Source organism: Sapajus apella, unplaced genomic scaffold (genome assembly GCF_009761245.1).
Source record: "Sapajus apella isolate SASKATOON/1434 unplaced genomic scaffold, GSC_monkey_1.0 scaffold10, whole genome shotgun sequence".
Taxonomy (NCBI): Eukaryota; Metazoa; Chordata; class Mammalia; order Primates; family Cebidae; genus Sapajus; species Sapajus apella.
In genome coordinates this window covers 38603576-38621474 of record NW_022436950.1, presented here as the reverse complement: position 1 = coordinate 38621474, position 17899 = coordinate 38603576, and the positions used below count along the sequence as shown (strand labels likewise).

Here is a 17899-nt window from a genome sequence, read left to right as displayed (position 1 = left end):
TTTTTTTTTTTTTTTTTTGATGGAGTCTTGCTCTGTCACCCAGGCTGAAGTTCAGTGGCATGATCTCAGCTCACTGCAACCCCCGCCTCCCAGGTTCAAGTGATCCCCTCACCTCTGCCTCCCGAGTAGCTGGGACTACAGGTGCATACCACTATACCCAGCTAGTTTTTGTATTTCTGGTAGAGACAAGGTTTCACCATGTTGCCCAGGCTGGTCTCAAACTCCTGAGCTCAAGTGATCTGCCCACCTCAGCCTCCCAAAGTGCTGGGATTACAGGCATGAGGCACTGCACCCGGCCCCAGCTCTACCTTTGATGCTTTAACTTCTCTGATCACTCAGTTTTCTTATCTATAAAATGAGGGACAGTTTGGGTATGGAGAGAATAACTCTAGTTACATTACAGAGTTGTTTTAAGAATTGAATAAGATAATATATAAAGCAGTTAGCAGTTATTGCACATAGTAAATGGTCAATACATACTGATGATGATGATGGTGAAGACGATTGAGTCAGGGATCCCTAAGACCACCCTTAGGTTTAACGATTCACTAGAAGTGCCCAGGCACAGTGGCTCTCGCCTGTAATCCCAGCACTTGGAAGGCTGAGGCAGGAGGATCATTTGAGATCAGGAGTTCGAGACCAGCCTGGGCAACAAAGCAAGACGGTGTCTTCACTAACAAACAAATTAGCTAGGCATGGTGGCCCATGCCTATAGTCTCAGCTACTCAGGAGGCTAAGGTGAGAGGATTACTTGAGCCCAGGAGTTTGAGGCTGCAGTGAGCTATGATTTTGCCACTGCACTGAAGCCTGGGTGACAGGGCAGGACTCTGTCTTAAAAAAAAAAGAGAGAGAGAGAGAGAGAGAGACTAAAAATTCCATAACTTCAGCAGAAGAGTAGACTCAACGTTCCCATAGGCTAAACTGAGGAGTTTTGCCCTGTGTCCAGCCCAGACCTGGCAGAACAGGCTCATTCTAAAGAAGAGAGCCAAGCAGCTCTCACAGGAGCAGCTAAGAAGACAATAGGGAAGGCCCCTTTGGGAAGGCAAACCTAGCCCTTCATTTACATTTCAATATAGAGGGCAAAAAGTAAAAACGAATTTAGGAAAATGTCCTGAGTGGTAGAAGTTGGGTGAATTTCTTGGCTTTTTGTATTTTTGTGAAGTAAATACCTTTTAGGAAAGGGGAGAAAGCTCTTTGGAACCCTCATAGCTTTCCATCATCAGGGAAAAGTTTGCTTTGCTTTGTAACATATTTGTAACTAAAAGTCAACCCTTCAAACCAAAACATAGCAGGGGAGAGGGGGGATGTCTGTTCTGCTTTGGGGTTTAACCTAAAGGGGAGAATTCCCTGAAGAGGAGATAGGCTTTGAGGACCATGAGAAAGGATGAACAATTCTTGGGACTTGTAGTCCAGGAGAGTGAAATGAGGCTGGGGTTAACCAGCAAGAACACAATGTCACACAACCCCTTTGGCTAAAGGTGTGGACAGGGCTGTTATCTTATCACTGTGGAGGAGTCTAGGTGTGTGGGCTCAGTGTGTACACTGTCCAGCCTAGCCACATCCCCACTCCCAGATGAATTCATAGGAGGTATAATTCTCTTTGGATTCTTATCTGGAAAGCAAAGAAGATAGGTAACTAATTGAACTGCCCTCTTACTAAGCTGAGCACGGTGGCTCACGCCTGTAATCCCAGCACTATGGGAGGCCGAGGCAGGTGGATCACTTGAGGCCAAGAGTTCCAGACCAACCTGGCCAACATGGTGAAACCCCAAATCTACAAAATACAAAAATGAGCCAGGCGTGGTGGTGAACACCTGTAATCCCAGCTACTCAGGAGACTGAAGCATGAGAATCACTTGAACCTGGGAAGAGGAGGTTGCTGTGAGTTGAGATCGTACCACTGCACTCCAGCCTGGGTGACAGAGCAAGACTCAAAAAAAAAAAAAAAAAAAAAAAAAAAAAAAAGTCTGAAGTGCCCTCTTAGCAACATTAGGTATAGCAGAGAGGACAACACAAACCCACCTTCTTTTCACAGTTGTCATTTGAAAGGAATAACACAGTCCCATGCCCCAGAAGCCAGAAACATCCAGCCTCCTCTCATCCAAAAAATGTTTAATACCCAACATCTGATGTAATGCTCCTGTTGAAATATTGCAGTGGTGTTATGGTATATTAAGTATTTAATTTGCTTTCTTTCTTAGATCCCAAGAGATGACCCTAAGACATTTAAACCTTGGTCTATCCCTATAGCATAACACTGGTATTTCCTAAAAGGTAAGATCAATAAACTAAAAGAGTATTATTCAAAGAGCAGGGGAGAATCAGACAATCCAGTAGCTTTCACACTGTGTTCTACAGAAACCAAGGATTGCACAAGTGCTTAAATCATGCTTCATTTTAAAGTCAATATATCTTATCCAATATTTAAGACCTTTAACAGTAAATATGCATGATTTGGGAACCTGACAAAGGAAGGCCAGGGTGTTTTAACCAACATGGTAGTTTTTCATTTTATTTTAAAATAAAATATGAGAATACACTGGATTAAAATATTTAAAGATCCTACTCCCTGATTCTTCTAAGAATCACAACCAGAATGCAAAACACCAAATTGAAATCTACTGATTACTCCATTTATAATTAACTAGCACTGTTTGGAAGAGTTATCTATCTGTATTCATTGAATTCAACTGCTGCAATTTTGTGCTGCTGCTTAACACAACACACAGAGCACTGAAGGCTTTGGAGAGTGGCCACAGAAACTCCTTGGGAAATACATGCTGATAAGAAGAAACATTGTTTTTTTGTTGGAAAATTAAACTTCTATGTCCTGCACACTAACAAGGCAACAACTGAAAACACTGTGGAAGAGAAAGAACTATTGCATTCACTCAGAAAAAAATATAAATTTTTTCATTAAAATCTAATTTTCCAGTGTAATCAGGGTCTTGCTGTGTCACCCAGGTTGGTCTTGAACTCCTGGGCTCAAGTGATCCTCCCATTCTGGCCTCCCAAAGTGCTGAGATTACAGGCATGAGTCACTGTGCCCAGCCTGTACAGACTTTAAAATAAAGACCATCCTCTGCTATGCATGGTTGCTCATGCCTGTAATCTCAGCACTTTGGGAAGCCAGAATGGGAGGATCACTTGAGCCCAGGAGTTCAAGACCAACCTGGGTGACACAGCAAGACCTCGTCTCTCTTTTTTAATTAAAATTTTAAAGTTGGGGCCGGGCGCGGTGGCTCAAGCCTGTAATCCCAGCACTGTGGGAGGCCGAGGCGGGTGGATCACGAGGTCAAGAGATCGAGACCATCCTGGTCAACATGGTGAAACCTCGTCTCTACTAAAAATACAAAACATTAGCTGGGCATGGTGGCGTGTGCCTGTAATCCCAGCGACTCAGGAGGCTGAGGCAGGAGAATTGCCTGAACCCAGGAGGCGGAGGTTGCGGTGAGCCGAGATCGCGCCATTGCACTCCAGCCTGGGTAACAAGAGCGAAACTCCGTCTCAAAAAAAAAAAAAAAAAAAATTTTAAAGTTAAGAATTTTTTAAAAGACCATCCTCAAATTGCAAGACAAATTTAAAAAACAAAAAACCCCTTGTCACTTTACCACTTATAATTACTTCTGTGTGTCAGAATGTTATCCATGCCTTGTAGTCAAAAGAAGATGCACATATAAATTGCATTCTGAGTCTGTAACTCATTTACCTGCAATTTCAAATTCTTACACTCTTCAAAGTAACATAATTGCTCTTACATATGTGCTTTATAAGGAAGTGTTCAACATTGATCTTATAAATTAAATTTATACCACATTAAAAACATATACATGTGAGTGTGTTCCCCATAACATTTTAAACCTCTTGCTAAAAATATTCAAAAAACCTCTGACGTCATCCAGTTTCTTATTTTATAAATGAAGGCATGGAGGCCACAGGAGAGTAAGTAACTACCCAAATGCACTTATTCATAACTGTAAATCTTATCAACCCAATTGTCAATTATTTATTGTTCTTCTCCCTAAATATGAAGTTGAGAGATTTGTATACTTTGTTTCATAATTATTGCCTTTTCTTCTTTTTTCCAGGTGTTTCAGTTTTTCACAAGTAAAAAGATGGCTTGTTAACCCTAAATGGGTTCCAAACTGATACCCTTATACTGTTGTAGAAAAAAATAGACACAATTTAGAAACATTATCCAACTCTGATTATATTAACCCAATGAATCATTATTTACAAAGTATTTTACTTAGACTTTCCAGTCTAGAAGCCACCAGCAAAGCACTGCTATATCCACAGCAAGCAAGTTTAATGCTGATTTGTTTCTGAAAAGATCATATAAACATTGATGTAAAAGCAAATTTTTCCTTTCTGTGTCCATCCAATCTAACTGGACTGGTAATACAGGTTGTGATCACTGCATGAACAACACTTCTTGGTAGATAAATATATGATGATTTTCCCAGTGTATTTGATTCAGTAACCACAAGAGAGTTCTGCAAGTTTTGTTTTGCCATGGATCAGCCATAGGTCTATGTACATGCATTTGACAGCAAAGGAGTGGTATTTCCCTCATGTAGATCTACTGTTCAATTGATTAACGTTCTTTTGGATTGGGAGAAGGAGATAAAGCAATATAAAAAGTTTGCCTTACCATGTGTATTATTTTAAATGACGGTAAATACAATTGCATTTTTTTTTCTTAGAATTTGGTCAGTTGGAGATAAGGATGGTTACTGGGTATTTATTTTCCATTTGTCATAGTTGAAAACTATAAAGCACTAAAAATAGAGGGACTTGAATAAAAATTATTTCTGTGAATTGATGCAGTAAAATCTGGATGGCATAGACGTTAATAAAATACTTTTTAAAAAAGATACAGTTGAAGCCACATATTTGAAACGAGTTCTTTGGGCTCAATAAACATCATTAAAATATGAAACCAACTAAAATTTTTAAATAAGTAACACATTAACATGGCTTGGATGTTTAAAAAAAGATAAAGCAAAGACTTACTCTCATATTGTTATGGCCTGAACGTTTATGTCCCCCCAGAATTCATACATTCAAACCTAAACCCCAAAGTGGTGGTATTTTTTTTGTTTGTTTGCTCTTTTTTTGTTGTTGTTATAAGATACTAGGTCCTAGAAAAGGTGGTGGTATTAAGAGGTGGGGCCATTGGGAAGTGATCAGGTCATGAGGGCTCCATCTTCATGAATGAGATTAGTGCCCTTATGAAAGAGACCCCCAAGAGCAAGGCAACCTCCTTCACCATGTGAGAACACTGCAAGAAGACACCATCTATGAACCAGAGAGGGGCCCCTCATCAAATACTGAACCTGTTAGCACCTGGATCTTGGACTTCCCAGCCTCCAGAACTGTGAGTAAAACATTTCTGTTTATAATCCACTTAGTTTATGGTATTTTTGTTATAGCAGCCCAAACCAACTAAGACACATACCACCCCATCCATCCAATTCTCAAACATGTACAGAGTGTAACTTCTGCTTTCCCAGAAGCCCCAGTGTGTAGCCTGTCCCAGAATGCCCAGCCACGCTTGGCAAAATCAGATCTACTCAGCCGGCCCTACAAGCGGACAGGACACAATAGCCAAATGTCAGAATGTTTGAAGAAGGCTAGGGCAACAGGACAAGTACCTGGCTCCTGCCCCTATTTTCACACCTGCTGTGCGCCTTCTCTCTGTCTAGACAACTCCACCCTACCCGCTTCCCAGCATCCATGTCAGCCTGGTGGTGCCTGTAAGGGTGAGGAACTGTAACCCTTAGTGCTCATCGTGGGCTTCATGGAGCCTCCTATTTCTTACTCTCTGGGACTTGGAGCATGGGAGACATTTGTACTTTTGCTTTCTGAGCCTCGGTTCTCTGAGTAGGTTTTCTTTTTTTTAAAGAAAAACAGCCTGCTCCCAGTTCCACCCTAGAACAGTGAAAATTAACATTGTATCTGTTTCATAGAATTGAGCAGACAAATAGCAAAAAGATGTGCTTTCTAATTTTTAAGATGTCAAAAGAAAGTCAAAAAATTAGGCAGAAATAGTTGGAGACAGAAAATAAAGGAATTTTCTCAGTCCCCCCACACAACCTGAAAGTTAATGTGAAGAAGCCACTGAGTACAAAGCAATAGCGTTCCTTCCTTTGCCGAGGCACAGCAGGACAGGCTCCCCTGTGCTCCTGTAAGTTCACCTTTAGATAATTTTACTAAATGTGAAATTTAGTAAACTTTAGTAAACTTCACATTTAGTCTTGCTCCAAACCATTCTGCTCCAACCATTCTTGCTCCAAACCATTCTGCACATAACGGCCAAGATAATCTTTCTCAACATCTGTAGCCACTCACTGTCACTGGGTAAAAGAGTAGCATTCAACAGGACAGTTTCTTCTTCCAAAAGGGACTTTACTGTCATCTGTGAAGTGGTCACCTGTTGTTTTTATCTGACTGCTGTCTCTTCCTTTGGGAAATCATCCATCCTCCACTCCATGTGTTCCAAATGAGCTGCTGGGAAAGGAATGGGAGAAGCTGGGTTAGTGCCTCTCCTGAGAGATAGGCTCTTGCACAAGGTACACGAGGTGAAAAGGCCACTGTAGCAGGTCGCCTGGATGGCCGCAGACAGTCCACAAGCTCCTGCTGCTGATCTTCTCAGAAGTGCCCTCAATTCTGTGACCTACCCAGCACCTTTCCAGTGGTCAGTTTCCTAGGGTTGCTGCAACAAATTTTCACCAGCTGGGTGGCTTCGGTGTGTATTCTCTCACAGTTCTGGAGGCTAGACGTCCAAAATCAAGGTGCTGGCAGGGCCATGGGTTCTCAGGTGGCATCCTTCCTTGCCTCTTCGGGCGGCTCCTGGCGTTCCTTGTGGCTGCATCACCCCAACCTCTCTGCCTCAGTCATCTCGTGGCCTTCTTCCCAGTATGTCTGTATCCAAATCTTCTCCTTTGTCATAAAAACACCAGTCATTGGATTTAGGGCCCACCTTAATCTAGTAAGACCTTATCTTAGCTTAATTAATCTGCAAAGACTTTATTTCCAAATAAGGCCACTTCTGAGGTTCCAGGTAGACATTAATTTGGGAGGACGCTATTCAACCCACTCTATCAATAAACCTTGCTGAAACTAATGGATAGTTTTGGGGTAGAAGTGACCCTCTCTCCTTTATGCCCCTATTGTACCTGGTTCTTCTGTCACACACACTATCTATTTGTCTGCATGTGTATCCTTTCTTTCTAGACAAACCACTGACTGATGACAGGGACTGTGTTTTACTCATCTCTTACCATAGGGTCTATCTCAAGCTGATACTTACATATGTTTGATTAAGGAAGAGCCAAGGAATGTGTTCTATGACAACAAAAGTGCAGATGAACCTACACTGTGCAACTCAGATATCCATGAGCCAGGAGATCTAAGGAAGGTAAAAAGAAAAAGCCTACAGTTATTTGACAAAGAAACTAGGCTTCACATTTTTATTGGATATAAGTCTGCTGGAGTCACTATTTATTTTACTTGCACATATTAAGCAAAATTTTCCAAAACTTGGAAATAAGGCAAAAAGAAAAAAAAATACTATGAGACGTTTATTTTCTTTTATTTTAGAAACAGGGTGTCACTCTGTCACCCAGGCTGGAGTGCACTAGTACAATCATGGCTCACAAGCCTCAAACGTCTGGGCTCAGGCAGTCCTCCCATCTCGGCCTCCAGCGTAGCTAGGACTACCAGAGTGTGCCACCAGGCCTGGCTAATTTTTTAAAGTTTTGTAGAGATGAGATCTCCCAATATTGCCCAGGCTGGTCTCAAACCCCTGGCCTCAAGTAAACCTCCCCCTGCAGGTAACTTCTCAATGTTATCCTCCAGCACTGTCTAATAAACCCATTATAGAGTAATCTGATACTCTAAGGCTGCCCTGTCTATATGGTAGCCATGAGCCACATGTGGCTATGTTTTAATCTTTAAATTTAAATTAAAAATTCCATTTTCTAGTTTCTTTTTTTTTTTTTTTTTTTTTTTTGTTGGGGTTTTTTCTTTTCCCCAGGGGTGGGTGTGGGGGCGTAATCTCTGCTCCCTTCAACCTCCACCTCCCGGGTTCAAGCAGTTCTCCTGCCTCAGCCTCCCGAGTAGCTGGGACTACAGATGCATGCCACCATGCCCAGCTAATTTTTGTATTTTTAGTAGAGGCGGGTTTTCACCATGTTGGTCAGGATGGTCTCGATCTCCTGATCTCATGATCCGCCCACCTCGGCCTCCCAAAATGCTGGGATTTCAGGCACAAACCACTACATCCAACCTCGTTTTCTAGTTTCTTTAGCTACATTTCAAGTACTGTATTCAGTATACACATGCAGCCAGTGGGTACCTTATTGAACAGCACAGAAAAGACCAGTATCTATCACCCCAGAAAGTTATATAGATGATTTTACTCTAGGGAAATGTCACTTTATGTATCTACTATTTATCAATAAGGGCCCAGACCACATTAGATCATGTGGTATGCAGAATGACAGCACGCCAAAGACATCCACATCCTAATCCCTAGACCCTGTGACTATGTTAGGTTATGTGGCAAAGGGAAATAAATGTTGCAGATGGAATTAGGTTTGCTAATCAGGTATCCTTAGAATAAAAACATTATTCTGACTTATTTGAGTGGTCCCTATGTAATCATAAGAATCCTTAAATGTGGAAAAGAAAGGCAGAAGAATTGGTATTAAAGTAGCACAGTGCAAAGAAGACTCAACTGGCCATTGCTGGCTTTGAAGATGTCAGGGGCCACAAGCCAAGGAATACAGGCAGTCTCTGGAAGCTAGTGAAGGTGATGAAACACATTCTCACCTAGAGTCTCCAGGCAGAGTGCAGCCCTGCTGACACCTTGATTTTAGCCCAGTGATACCCGTTTTGGACTTCCGACCTTCAGAACTGTAAGATAATAAATTCGTGCTGTTTTAAGCCACCAAGTTTGGGATAATTTGTTATAGCTGTAATAGGAAATAATACAGGTGTTAACTTGTAAAACATTGATAAACTACCAAGAATTTCTGTATAGTTGATAATCCAAAAGGTTCCAGTTTTATTGCCCTTAGGACCATTAACCAGTTTTGTTTTGTTGTTTGTTTGGGGTTTTTCTCCCCCTAATCTGCAATCTTATTCTGATGTTCTTTTTTCCATCTTGGTTTCTCACATCTTCCTTTGAACTTGCTTTATTACGCTGGCTCCCTCATTGACTATATATTTGACATCTGCTCACTATATATTATATAGAAGTCACTATATATTGTACAGCTTTAAGGTCACAAGTGGTTTTTGGTTCCATGGATGAATGATGTATAGTGGTGAAGTCTGGGACTTTAGTGTCCCCATCACCCAAACAGTGTACATTGTACCTAATAGGGAGTTTTTCATCCCTCATCCCTCTCCCACTCTCCCTCCTTGGTTTATACACTTAAAGTTAGATGCTGACATGCAGTCAGCAAAGGAAAAAAAAATAAACACAGGACTCTGAGGTTCTTCCTTATGTAAGAAGAGCCTACATAATTTATAAAGAAATTAATCTTATGAACATAGTTTATTTATAATTTAAATGAATACATTTCATATTCTACAACAAATATAATCTATTGACTAAATGTAACTAATGATGAACCTCCATACACATAACCCCATTAAAAAGTGGGCAAAGGACATAAACAGACACTTTTAAAAAGACATCTAGTGGCCAACAAGCATATGAAAAACAGCTCAATATCACTGATTAGAGAAATGCGAATAGAAACCACAATTAGATACCATCTCATGCCAGTCAGAATGGCTATTATTAAAAACTCAGAAAATCACAGATGCTGGTGAGGTTGCAGAAAAAAAGGGAATGCTTACACACTGTTGGGAGTGTAAATTAGTTCAACCATGGTGGAAAGCAGTGTGGCGATTCCTCAAAGAGCTAAAAACAGAACTACCATTATACCCAGCAATCCTATTACTGGGTATATATCTAAGGGTATATAAATCATTGTACCCTAAGCACATGCACACAAATGTTCATTCAGCACTCTTCACAATAGCAAAGACATGGAATCAACCTAATACTTGATATGGTCTCGCACTGTGTCCCCACCCAGATCTCGTCTCAAATTGTAATCCCCACGTGTTGGAAGAGTGGACTGGTGGGAGGTAACTGGATCATGGGGGCAGATTTCCCGCTTCCTGTTCTCATAATAGTGAATTTTCATGAGATCTGATTGTTTGAAAGTGTGTAGCACCTCCCTCTTTGCGCTGTCTCTCTCTTGCTACCATGTAAGATGTGCTTTGCTCCCCCCTTGCCTTCTGCCAGGATTGTAAGTTTCCTGAGGCCTCTTAGCCATGCTTCCTGAACAGACTGCAGAACTGTGAGTCAATTAAACCTCTTTTCTTCATAAATTACCCAGTCTCAGGTAGTTCTGTAGAGTAGTATGAGAACAGACTAATACAATGCCCATCAATGAGAGATTGAATAAAGAAACTGTAGTACATACACACCATGGAATACTATGCAGCCATTAAAAAAGAACCAGATCAGCCCGGAGCAGTGGCTTACGCCTGTAATCCCAGTACTTTGGGAGACCAAGGAGGGCAGATCACGAGGTCAGGAGATCAAGACCATCCTGGCTAACACAGTGAAACCCTGTTTCTACTAAAAATACAAAAATTAGCTGGGTATGGTGATGGGCGCCTATAGTCCCAACTATGCAGGAGGCTGAGGCAGGAGAATAGCTTGAACCTGGGAAGTGGAGGTTGCAGTGAGCCAAGACCATGCCACTGCACTCCAACCTGGGCCACAGAGTGAGACTCTGTCTCAAAAAAAAAAAAAGAACAAGATCATGTCTTTTGTGAGAACATGAAGGGAGCTGGAGGACATTATCCTTAGCAAACTAATGCAGGAAGAGAAAACCAAATGCTGCATGTTCTTATAAGTGGGAACTAAGTGGTGAGAACTCACGGACACAAAGAGGGGAACAATAGACACCGGGGCCTACTTGAGGGTGGAGGGTGAGAAGAGGGAGAGGATCAGAAAAAATAACTATTGGGTACTAGCCTTAGCACTTAAATGACAAAATAATCTATGCAACAAAGCTCTATGATATGAGTTTACATAACAAAGCTCTATGATATGAGTTTATATAACAAACCTGCACATGGACTCCTCAACCTAAAATAAAAGTTTAAAAACACACAAAGACCGCAAAATAAAAAGTGTTGGCCAAGACATGGAAAAGTTGGAACCCTTGTGCACTGCCGGGAGGAATGCAAACTGGTACAGCTGCAGTGGAAAACAGTATGGTAGTTCCTCAAAAAATTAAAAATTGGTTTGCCACAGGATTCAACAATTCCATTCCTTTTTTTTTTTTTCTCCCAAGATGAAGTCTTGTTCTGTGGCCCAGGCTGGAGTGCAGTGGCATGATCTCAGCTCACTGCAACCTCCGCCTCCCAGGTTCAAGTAGCTCTCCTGCCTCAGCCTCCCGAGTAGCTGGGATTACAGGCACACACCACCACACTCAGCTAATTTTTGTATTTTTAGTAAAAACTGGGTTTCCCCATTTTGGCCAGGCTGGTCTCCAACTCCTAACCTCATGATCCCTGCACCTCAGCCCCACCTGCCAAAGTGCTGGGATTATAGGTGTGAGCCACAACGCCCAGCCAGCAATTCCATTTCTTTTATGTTTATAGCAAAAGAATGGAAAGCAAAGTCTCAATAAGATATTTATACACCCATGTTCACAGCAGCATTATTTGCAACAGCTAAAACATGGAAGCAACCCAAGTGTCCATCAATGGAGAAACTGTTATTGGAAAATGTGGTATATATTATACAAATAATAGCCTTCTAAAGGAAGGAAATTCTGACACAAGCTACAACATAGATGAACCTTGAGGAACCTTGATGAGCCTTGCTAAATGAAATAAGCCAGTCACAAAAAGACAAATACTGTATGATTCCATTTATATGAAAACTTTAAAGTAGTAGAATCAGAGAGACAGAAAATGGAATAGTGGTTGCTAAGCATGTGGGGAAAGTAGAAGGAGAGTTATTGTTTAATAGGTATAAGGTCTGTTTTACAAGATGAAAAGAGCTACAGAGATGAATGGTGGTGATAGTTGTACATTATTTAATAACACACAACTGTATATTTAAAAATGGTTAAGATGGTAAAATTTAGGTTATGTATGTTTTACCACGATAAAAAATTTGAAAAAAAAAAAATGAACTTCTTTCTTTTCCTTTTTCTTTCCTTTTAGTAAATATAACGAACAGAGCCTGTACCAATTTAGCTAAGACCTTTTTCCATTTCTTTGGTTTCTTTGTTCCTTGTGCTCAAGAAATTGTTGGAATTTAAATGTCCCCCAAGCTTATCCAGATCAGTATCATGAAAATAAACTCCTCCCAAGGCCTCTCAAATAGCCTTGTTACCAATAGTTTATACATGTTTTTATCCAAAAAGTAAATAAACCAAAGTTTGGAAGCTGATTTTTCAATCTCCACAAGTTGCTTATAGTCCATAAAAATTGAGGAGATACACACACAGACACACACACACACACACACACACACACACACACACACACAAATCCAATCCTCTTCTCCCTAGCCCTAATGTTCTTCTTCCCACTCCTAAATTATCTAACCCTGGAAGAAGCAAGAGTAGACCTATCAGAAACATTTAAGGAGCTTTTCCAAAATTCCCATATCCTGCTGCCCACCTCTACCCTATCTTGATATACTACCCAAATATTCTGGCAATGCCAGAATCTGGGTACTTTTTGTTTGCGGGGGTTTTTCGAAACAGGGTCTCACTCTGTCACCGAGGCTGGAGTCCACTGGCACCATCATAGCTTACTGCAGCCTCAAACTCCTGGGCTCAAGCAATCCTTCTGCCTCAGCCTCCTGTGTAACTAGGATTACAAGTGCACACCACCATACCCAGTTGATTTTTTTATTTTTAGTAGAGATGGAGTCTCAACATGTTGCCTATGCTGGTCTCAACCTCTTGACCTCAAGTGATCCTCCTGCCTTGGTCTCCCAAAGCTCTGGTATTACAGGTGTGAGTCACTGCACCTGGCCTAACCTGGGTAGCTTAAGAATCCATAGAGGGAAGAGGAAGAAAAGCAAGTAGACAAAAAGCAGGTTTTTGAAGGGTTACATTGACTTAGTTGAAATATAATTCAATAGGGTCTTATTCTCCAGCTCATCAATGCTCTCCTTCCCCAGAGTAATCTTTACATAATATTGACAGTCTGCTGGTATCATATAGATAATCTCTAGTGGTCTCCACTACTGACCAGTTTACACAGTGATCTAAGGCAATTAGGCAATTGATGAACACAGCAATTGGCAGGTTCTCTTCATAAATAGCCATAGCCCCCACTAAAAGTTAGAGGTAGGTCAAACATCTCACATGACAGATTCACTCTGAGTGAACCCAACAGCCTGATGCCAGAACCTTCTACCCTTCTATAATAGTTGGGCCAGCGATAGCAACCTCACAGAGGAGAGTACTCAGAACCCATAGCGCTCCACACTCGGGAGGCTACTGCCAGCATTGCTTGCTGGATTCCTCCACCTTCCTTGGATGAGGTTCATAGAGCAAGTGTAACCTTTCTAGTCAACCACATATCTTATTTCTAACATCCACTATGCCAATGAACAAACTTTAAAATAGACTCTTGCAAAATTATTTGAAATGTGTAGGTAACAAAGTTTGAAGTGTGGATTCATGATTTGGATTCTTCAAATGCTAATGAACCACACTTAGAGTGCAAGTTGATGCAAGTATAGAAAAAAGTTAACTTACATTTAAATACATCATATGGTTTACACTAAATTTCGCAAGCATTTTCAGGTAAATTACCACATATAAGCAGAACATAGATGAAGACCAAACACCTTAGGATGGGCTCTTAGCTCTTTTCAGGTATCCCCTGCTTCGTCTTTGCCATCCCTTCCCCAATATTCATATATACAGATTCACATATACCCTACACCAAACACAGCAAGCAGCTCCCTGCTCTCAAATGTGACAGCTATGTTTCAGGCTGCTCCATGTGCTGCTCTTACCTCCCTCTTCCTCATCTGACCAACCTCTTCTGCCAAGACCTACCTGAAATGCTTCCTATTCAGGATCCTTTGGGAACCCCTTCCTTCTCAACCCTGTGGAGTTGGTCACTCCCTTTTCCACATTGTAATGGCATCTTGTATAATACACTCGTGATGGCATTGTGCCATGTCCCTCGCTGGACAGTGCATGTCACAAGCACCATGACTTGCTGTCTTTGGACTTCCATTACAGCACACCAGGCACATAAGGAAAGGCAGAGACCTTCCTAAGAGCTCTCACCAAAAGCATGTCTCAAAGGCAATTAAATCTGTTGCTTATACATTGTTCTTCCTAGGCAAGAAATTCTTAAAATTTCTGAAGTCATGAAACCCCAATGTTCTTAATGTTATTGTATAGCCCTTTTTACCTGGTGATGTGGTTCGGATGTATGTCCACTCCCAAATCTCATGCTGAATGTGTTTCCCAATGTTGGAGGTAAGGCCTGGTGGGAGGTGATTGGATCATGGGGGCAGATCCCTCATGAGTGGTTTAGCACCATCTCTTTGGTGATAAATAAGTTCTCACTCTGAGTTCACGTGAGATCTGGTTGTTTAAGTCTGTGTGTGGCACCTCCTGCCCTGCTCACACTTGCTCCCACTCTCGCCATGTGATGTCTCTGTTCCTACTTCACTTTCTGCCCTGAATATAAATTTCCTGAAGCACTCGCCCAGAAGCAAATGCTAGTGCCACACTGGTACAGACTGCAGAACCACGAGCCAATTAAACCTCTTTTCTTTATAAATTACCCAGCCTCAGGTATTTGTTTATAGAAACACAAGAATGGCCTATGAACATGCTTAGGTTCTAAAAGTTCTTCATAGAATTTAGGCATTGAAAAAATGTGAGTTGAATTCAAAGAACAGGTATAGAGAACTAACAGAGAATTTCACTTTAGCACTTAATATAACTAGTCACCTAGTGTAAAGAATCTTTGTGCTGGGCAAGCCTTATTGTATAATGTTTTCTGGTGCTACAGCCTTCTGTACTAGTTAAGTTCTGGAAAATGAAACTGTTTTTTTAAAGAAAACTAATTTTATCCCAGAAAGATCTGGGAAATCCTCCAAGACTCCCTTTTAAGAGTAGGACCTGAAATCTATCATTAGAAAAAAGTTCCACTTTTTCTTATCAGATAAATTGACATTAAGTTTACTTAATGGTAGTTCATGGCCTTCTTCTGGAAGACTAATAATCATCAATTATATTATAGTTAGCTTACTTTGAAAGCAAGGTAGCCTTACTTTCTTACAAAGTTGTTGTGAAGAATTATAAAATGCATGTGAAAATCTTTTGTATACAGTAACATCCTCTATAAATTTAAGGTCTACCGTAACCACTCTATTACTACTAATAGTAGTACATACCAAATAATAGCAGTAGTACTACTAATAATAGCAATAAGGCAGTGACTAAGTGCTAGTTAGTTTAGCTGCTTTTTCATCTTGGATAAAAACTTTCCATTGGCTGGGCACGGTGGTTCACGCCTGTGATCCCAGCACTTTGGGAGGCCAAGGCGGGTGGATCACTCGAGGTTAGGAGTTTGAGACCAGCCTGGCCAACATGGTGAAACCCCGTCTCTACTAAAAATACAAAAATTAGCCTGGCGTGGTGGCACACGCCTGTAATCCCAGCTACTTGGGAGGCTGAGATAGGAGAATCGTTTGAACCAGGGAGGCAGAGGTTGCAGTGAGCTGGGATCACACCACTGCACTCCAGCCTGGGCAACAGAGCAAGACTCTATCTCAAACATACAAACAAACAAACAAAACTTTCCATCACACAGAGCCTCCCAAAAAATGAAATGTAGATGTAAAAAGAGACATCAAAGAAGGATGGCCATCTAAATATGCCAGGGAAACAGTTACGCATTGGAGATAATTTTCCAACACTGAGATGTTTGGATCTGGCATCCTCAGTAACATTTCTTAATCTTCAGTTCCACAGTAATATTCTATGAGCTATGAACTATTAACAATAAGAAATAAACAGTTTTTTCTAAACAATCCTATAGCTAGCATACTACATGCCATCACACTGTTCCTTTGTTGGTTTTTATTTTGTTTTAATGAATACCTTGAATGCTATGTAACTTAGAATGCACATATTAAAATCACTCCAAATATCACTAATGGCAACTCACCTCAAACTATATTCAGAATAAGCACTTTACAGGAGCAAAGAATTTTCACTTTAACCTGTCTTTATTCTGATGTTAAGAGCAGAAAGAGAGAAACAGAAAATGTGTGTATGCCAAATTTCTTGAATCCCTAAGCCTCCCAATTATTTTGCCCTATTCAAAAATCAAGGCAAGGTGTGGTGGCTCACACCTATAATCCCAACATTTTGGGAGGCAAAGGTGGGAGGATTGCTTAAACCCATGAGTTCGAGGTCAGTCTGGGCAACATAACCAGATCCTGTTTCTATTAAAAAAAAAAAAAAAAATCTAAAATCTAAATAATAGAGTTTGTTTGCTAAAAGAGGGTATTTATCAAATATTACTAAAATGTTAATGTAATTAAACAGTGCTTATTTTTATTTTTATCTTATGTCAAATAATATTGATAATAATAACTATTAAAATCATTCTATGCAGCAAGTAAAAGAAATGGTATATGTGAGATATGTAGCAAGTGAATGATATTTAACACATTTTTTTAATCTAAAATGAAATTATTTAACAGCTCATTGTACCTCAAAGCTTTTTCATTGTAAAAATGTTTTGGCGCCTATGAAAATACTTCTAGCCACACATACATACATAAATATATGCATACATATATACATGTGTGTATCTAGAAGTATTTCATATACATATGTTACAATATTTAAGCCAGGTTCATAGAATGTTGTATAAGCTTCTAGAAGACTCAAAGCATAGGAATAAATACTTTCCCCAGGTCATTTTTCAAGGTTAACAATGTGCTTTTCAAAACAGGCCCTTGACATTCTTCTAATTGTTAGAAATAAAAACCTATTGTAGAAACACTTATCCATTTCCATCAATGAAGTTAAAAGCAGTATCACATTGACATGTTCCACTTAGCACCATTCTTTTTAAGTAGTTCAAAAGTTTAAAATCCAAAAGTACTAAGGGGGTTCACAGCAATGGCAGAGTGAAGAAATCAGCATATCCTTTTCCCAAAACAACCATAAAATTGGGCAAGGCTAGGCATGATGATTCACAGCTACAGTCTCTGCACTTTGGGAGGCTGAGGTGGGAGGCTACCTAGTAAGGTGAGGAGTTTAAGACCAGCCTGGGCAACAAAGCAAGACCCCATCACCACCAAAAAACAAACAGACAAAACTAGTAGGCACAATGGCTCATGCCTGTAGTCCCAATTACAAAGAAGGAATGTGTTCACATCTGTGACTAAGAAAGGCTTAAGAGAAAAAAGCAGTAATTGAAACAAGGCTTGAGACAGTAAGTGGGATTTCGACAGTGGAAAATGAAGGAAGGCCATCTCAAGAAAGGTCAAGATGAGGTGTCTCCTGTCTGATAAAAGCACAGAGTTCAATTGTTTGGAAACTTTTTCTACCATAATACAATTTACAAACATTTCCCATGCCAGCCTACAGTGCCTAGTCCTATGGGAGCACCCAAAAGCAGAGAAAAGATAAGTGGCTTGTCGTGGCGGCTCATGTCTGTAATTACAACACTTTAGGAAGCCAAAGCAGGAGGATCATTTAAGACCAGGAGTTCAGGAAAACCTTTAATCCACTTTAATAATCTGCTTACTTTAATATCATTTTTAGTCAAAAATTGTTTGCTACAT

At 40.5% G+C, this 17899-nt stretch overlaps 1 protein-coding gene across 1 annotated transcript in view; it reads left to right on the top strand.

Annotated features, from left to right (window-relative positions):
• The window catches only part of LOC116551966 (aldehyde oxidase 2), an 81577-nt gene extending 76700 nt beyond the window's left edge, over positions 1 to 4877 (top strand). The window contains exons 35-36 of the mRNA XM_032278722.1: positions 2202 to 2274; positions 4089 to 4877. Coding sequence (XP_032134613.1) covers positions 2202 to 2255 — 54 coding nt within the window. The 3' untranslated portion in view covers positions 2256 to 2274; positions 4089 to 4877. The remainder of the gene's footprint in view (positions 1 to 2201; positions 2275 to 4088) is intronic.
• Positions 4878 to 17899: the final 13022 nt, after the last annotated feature.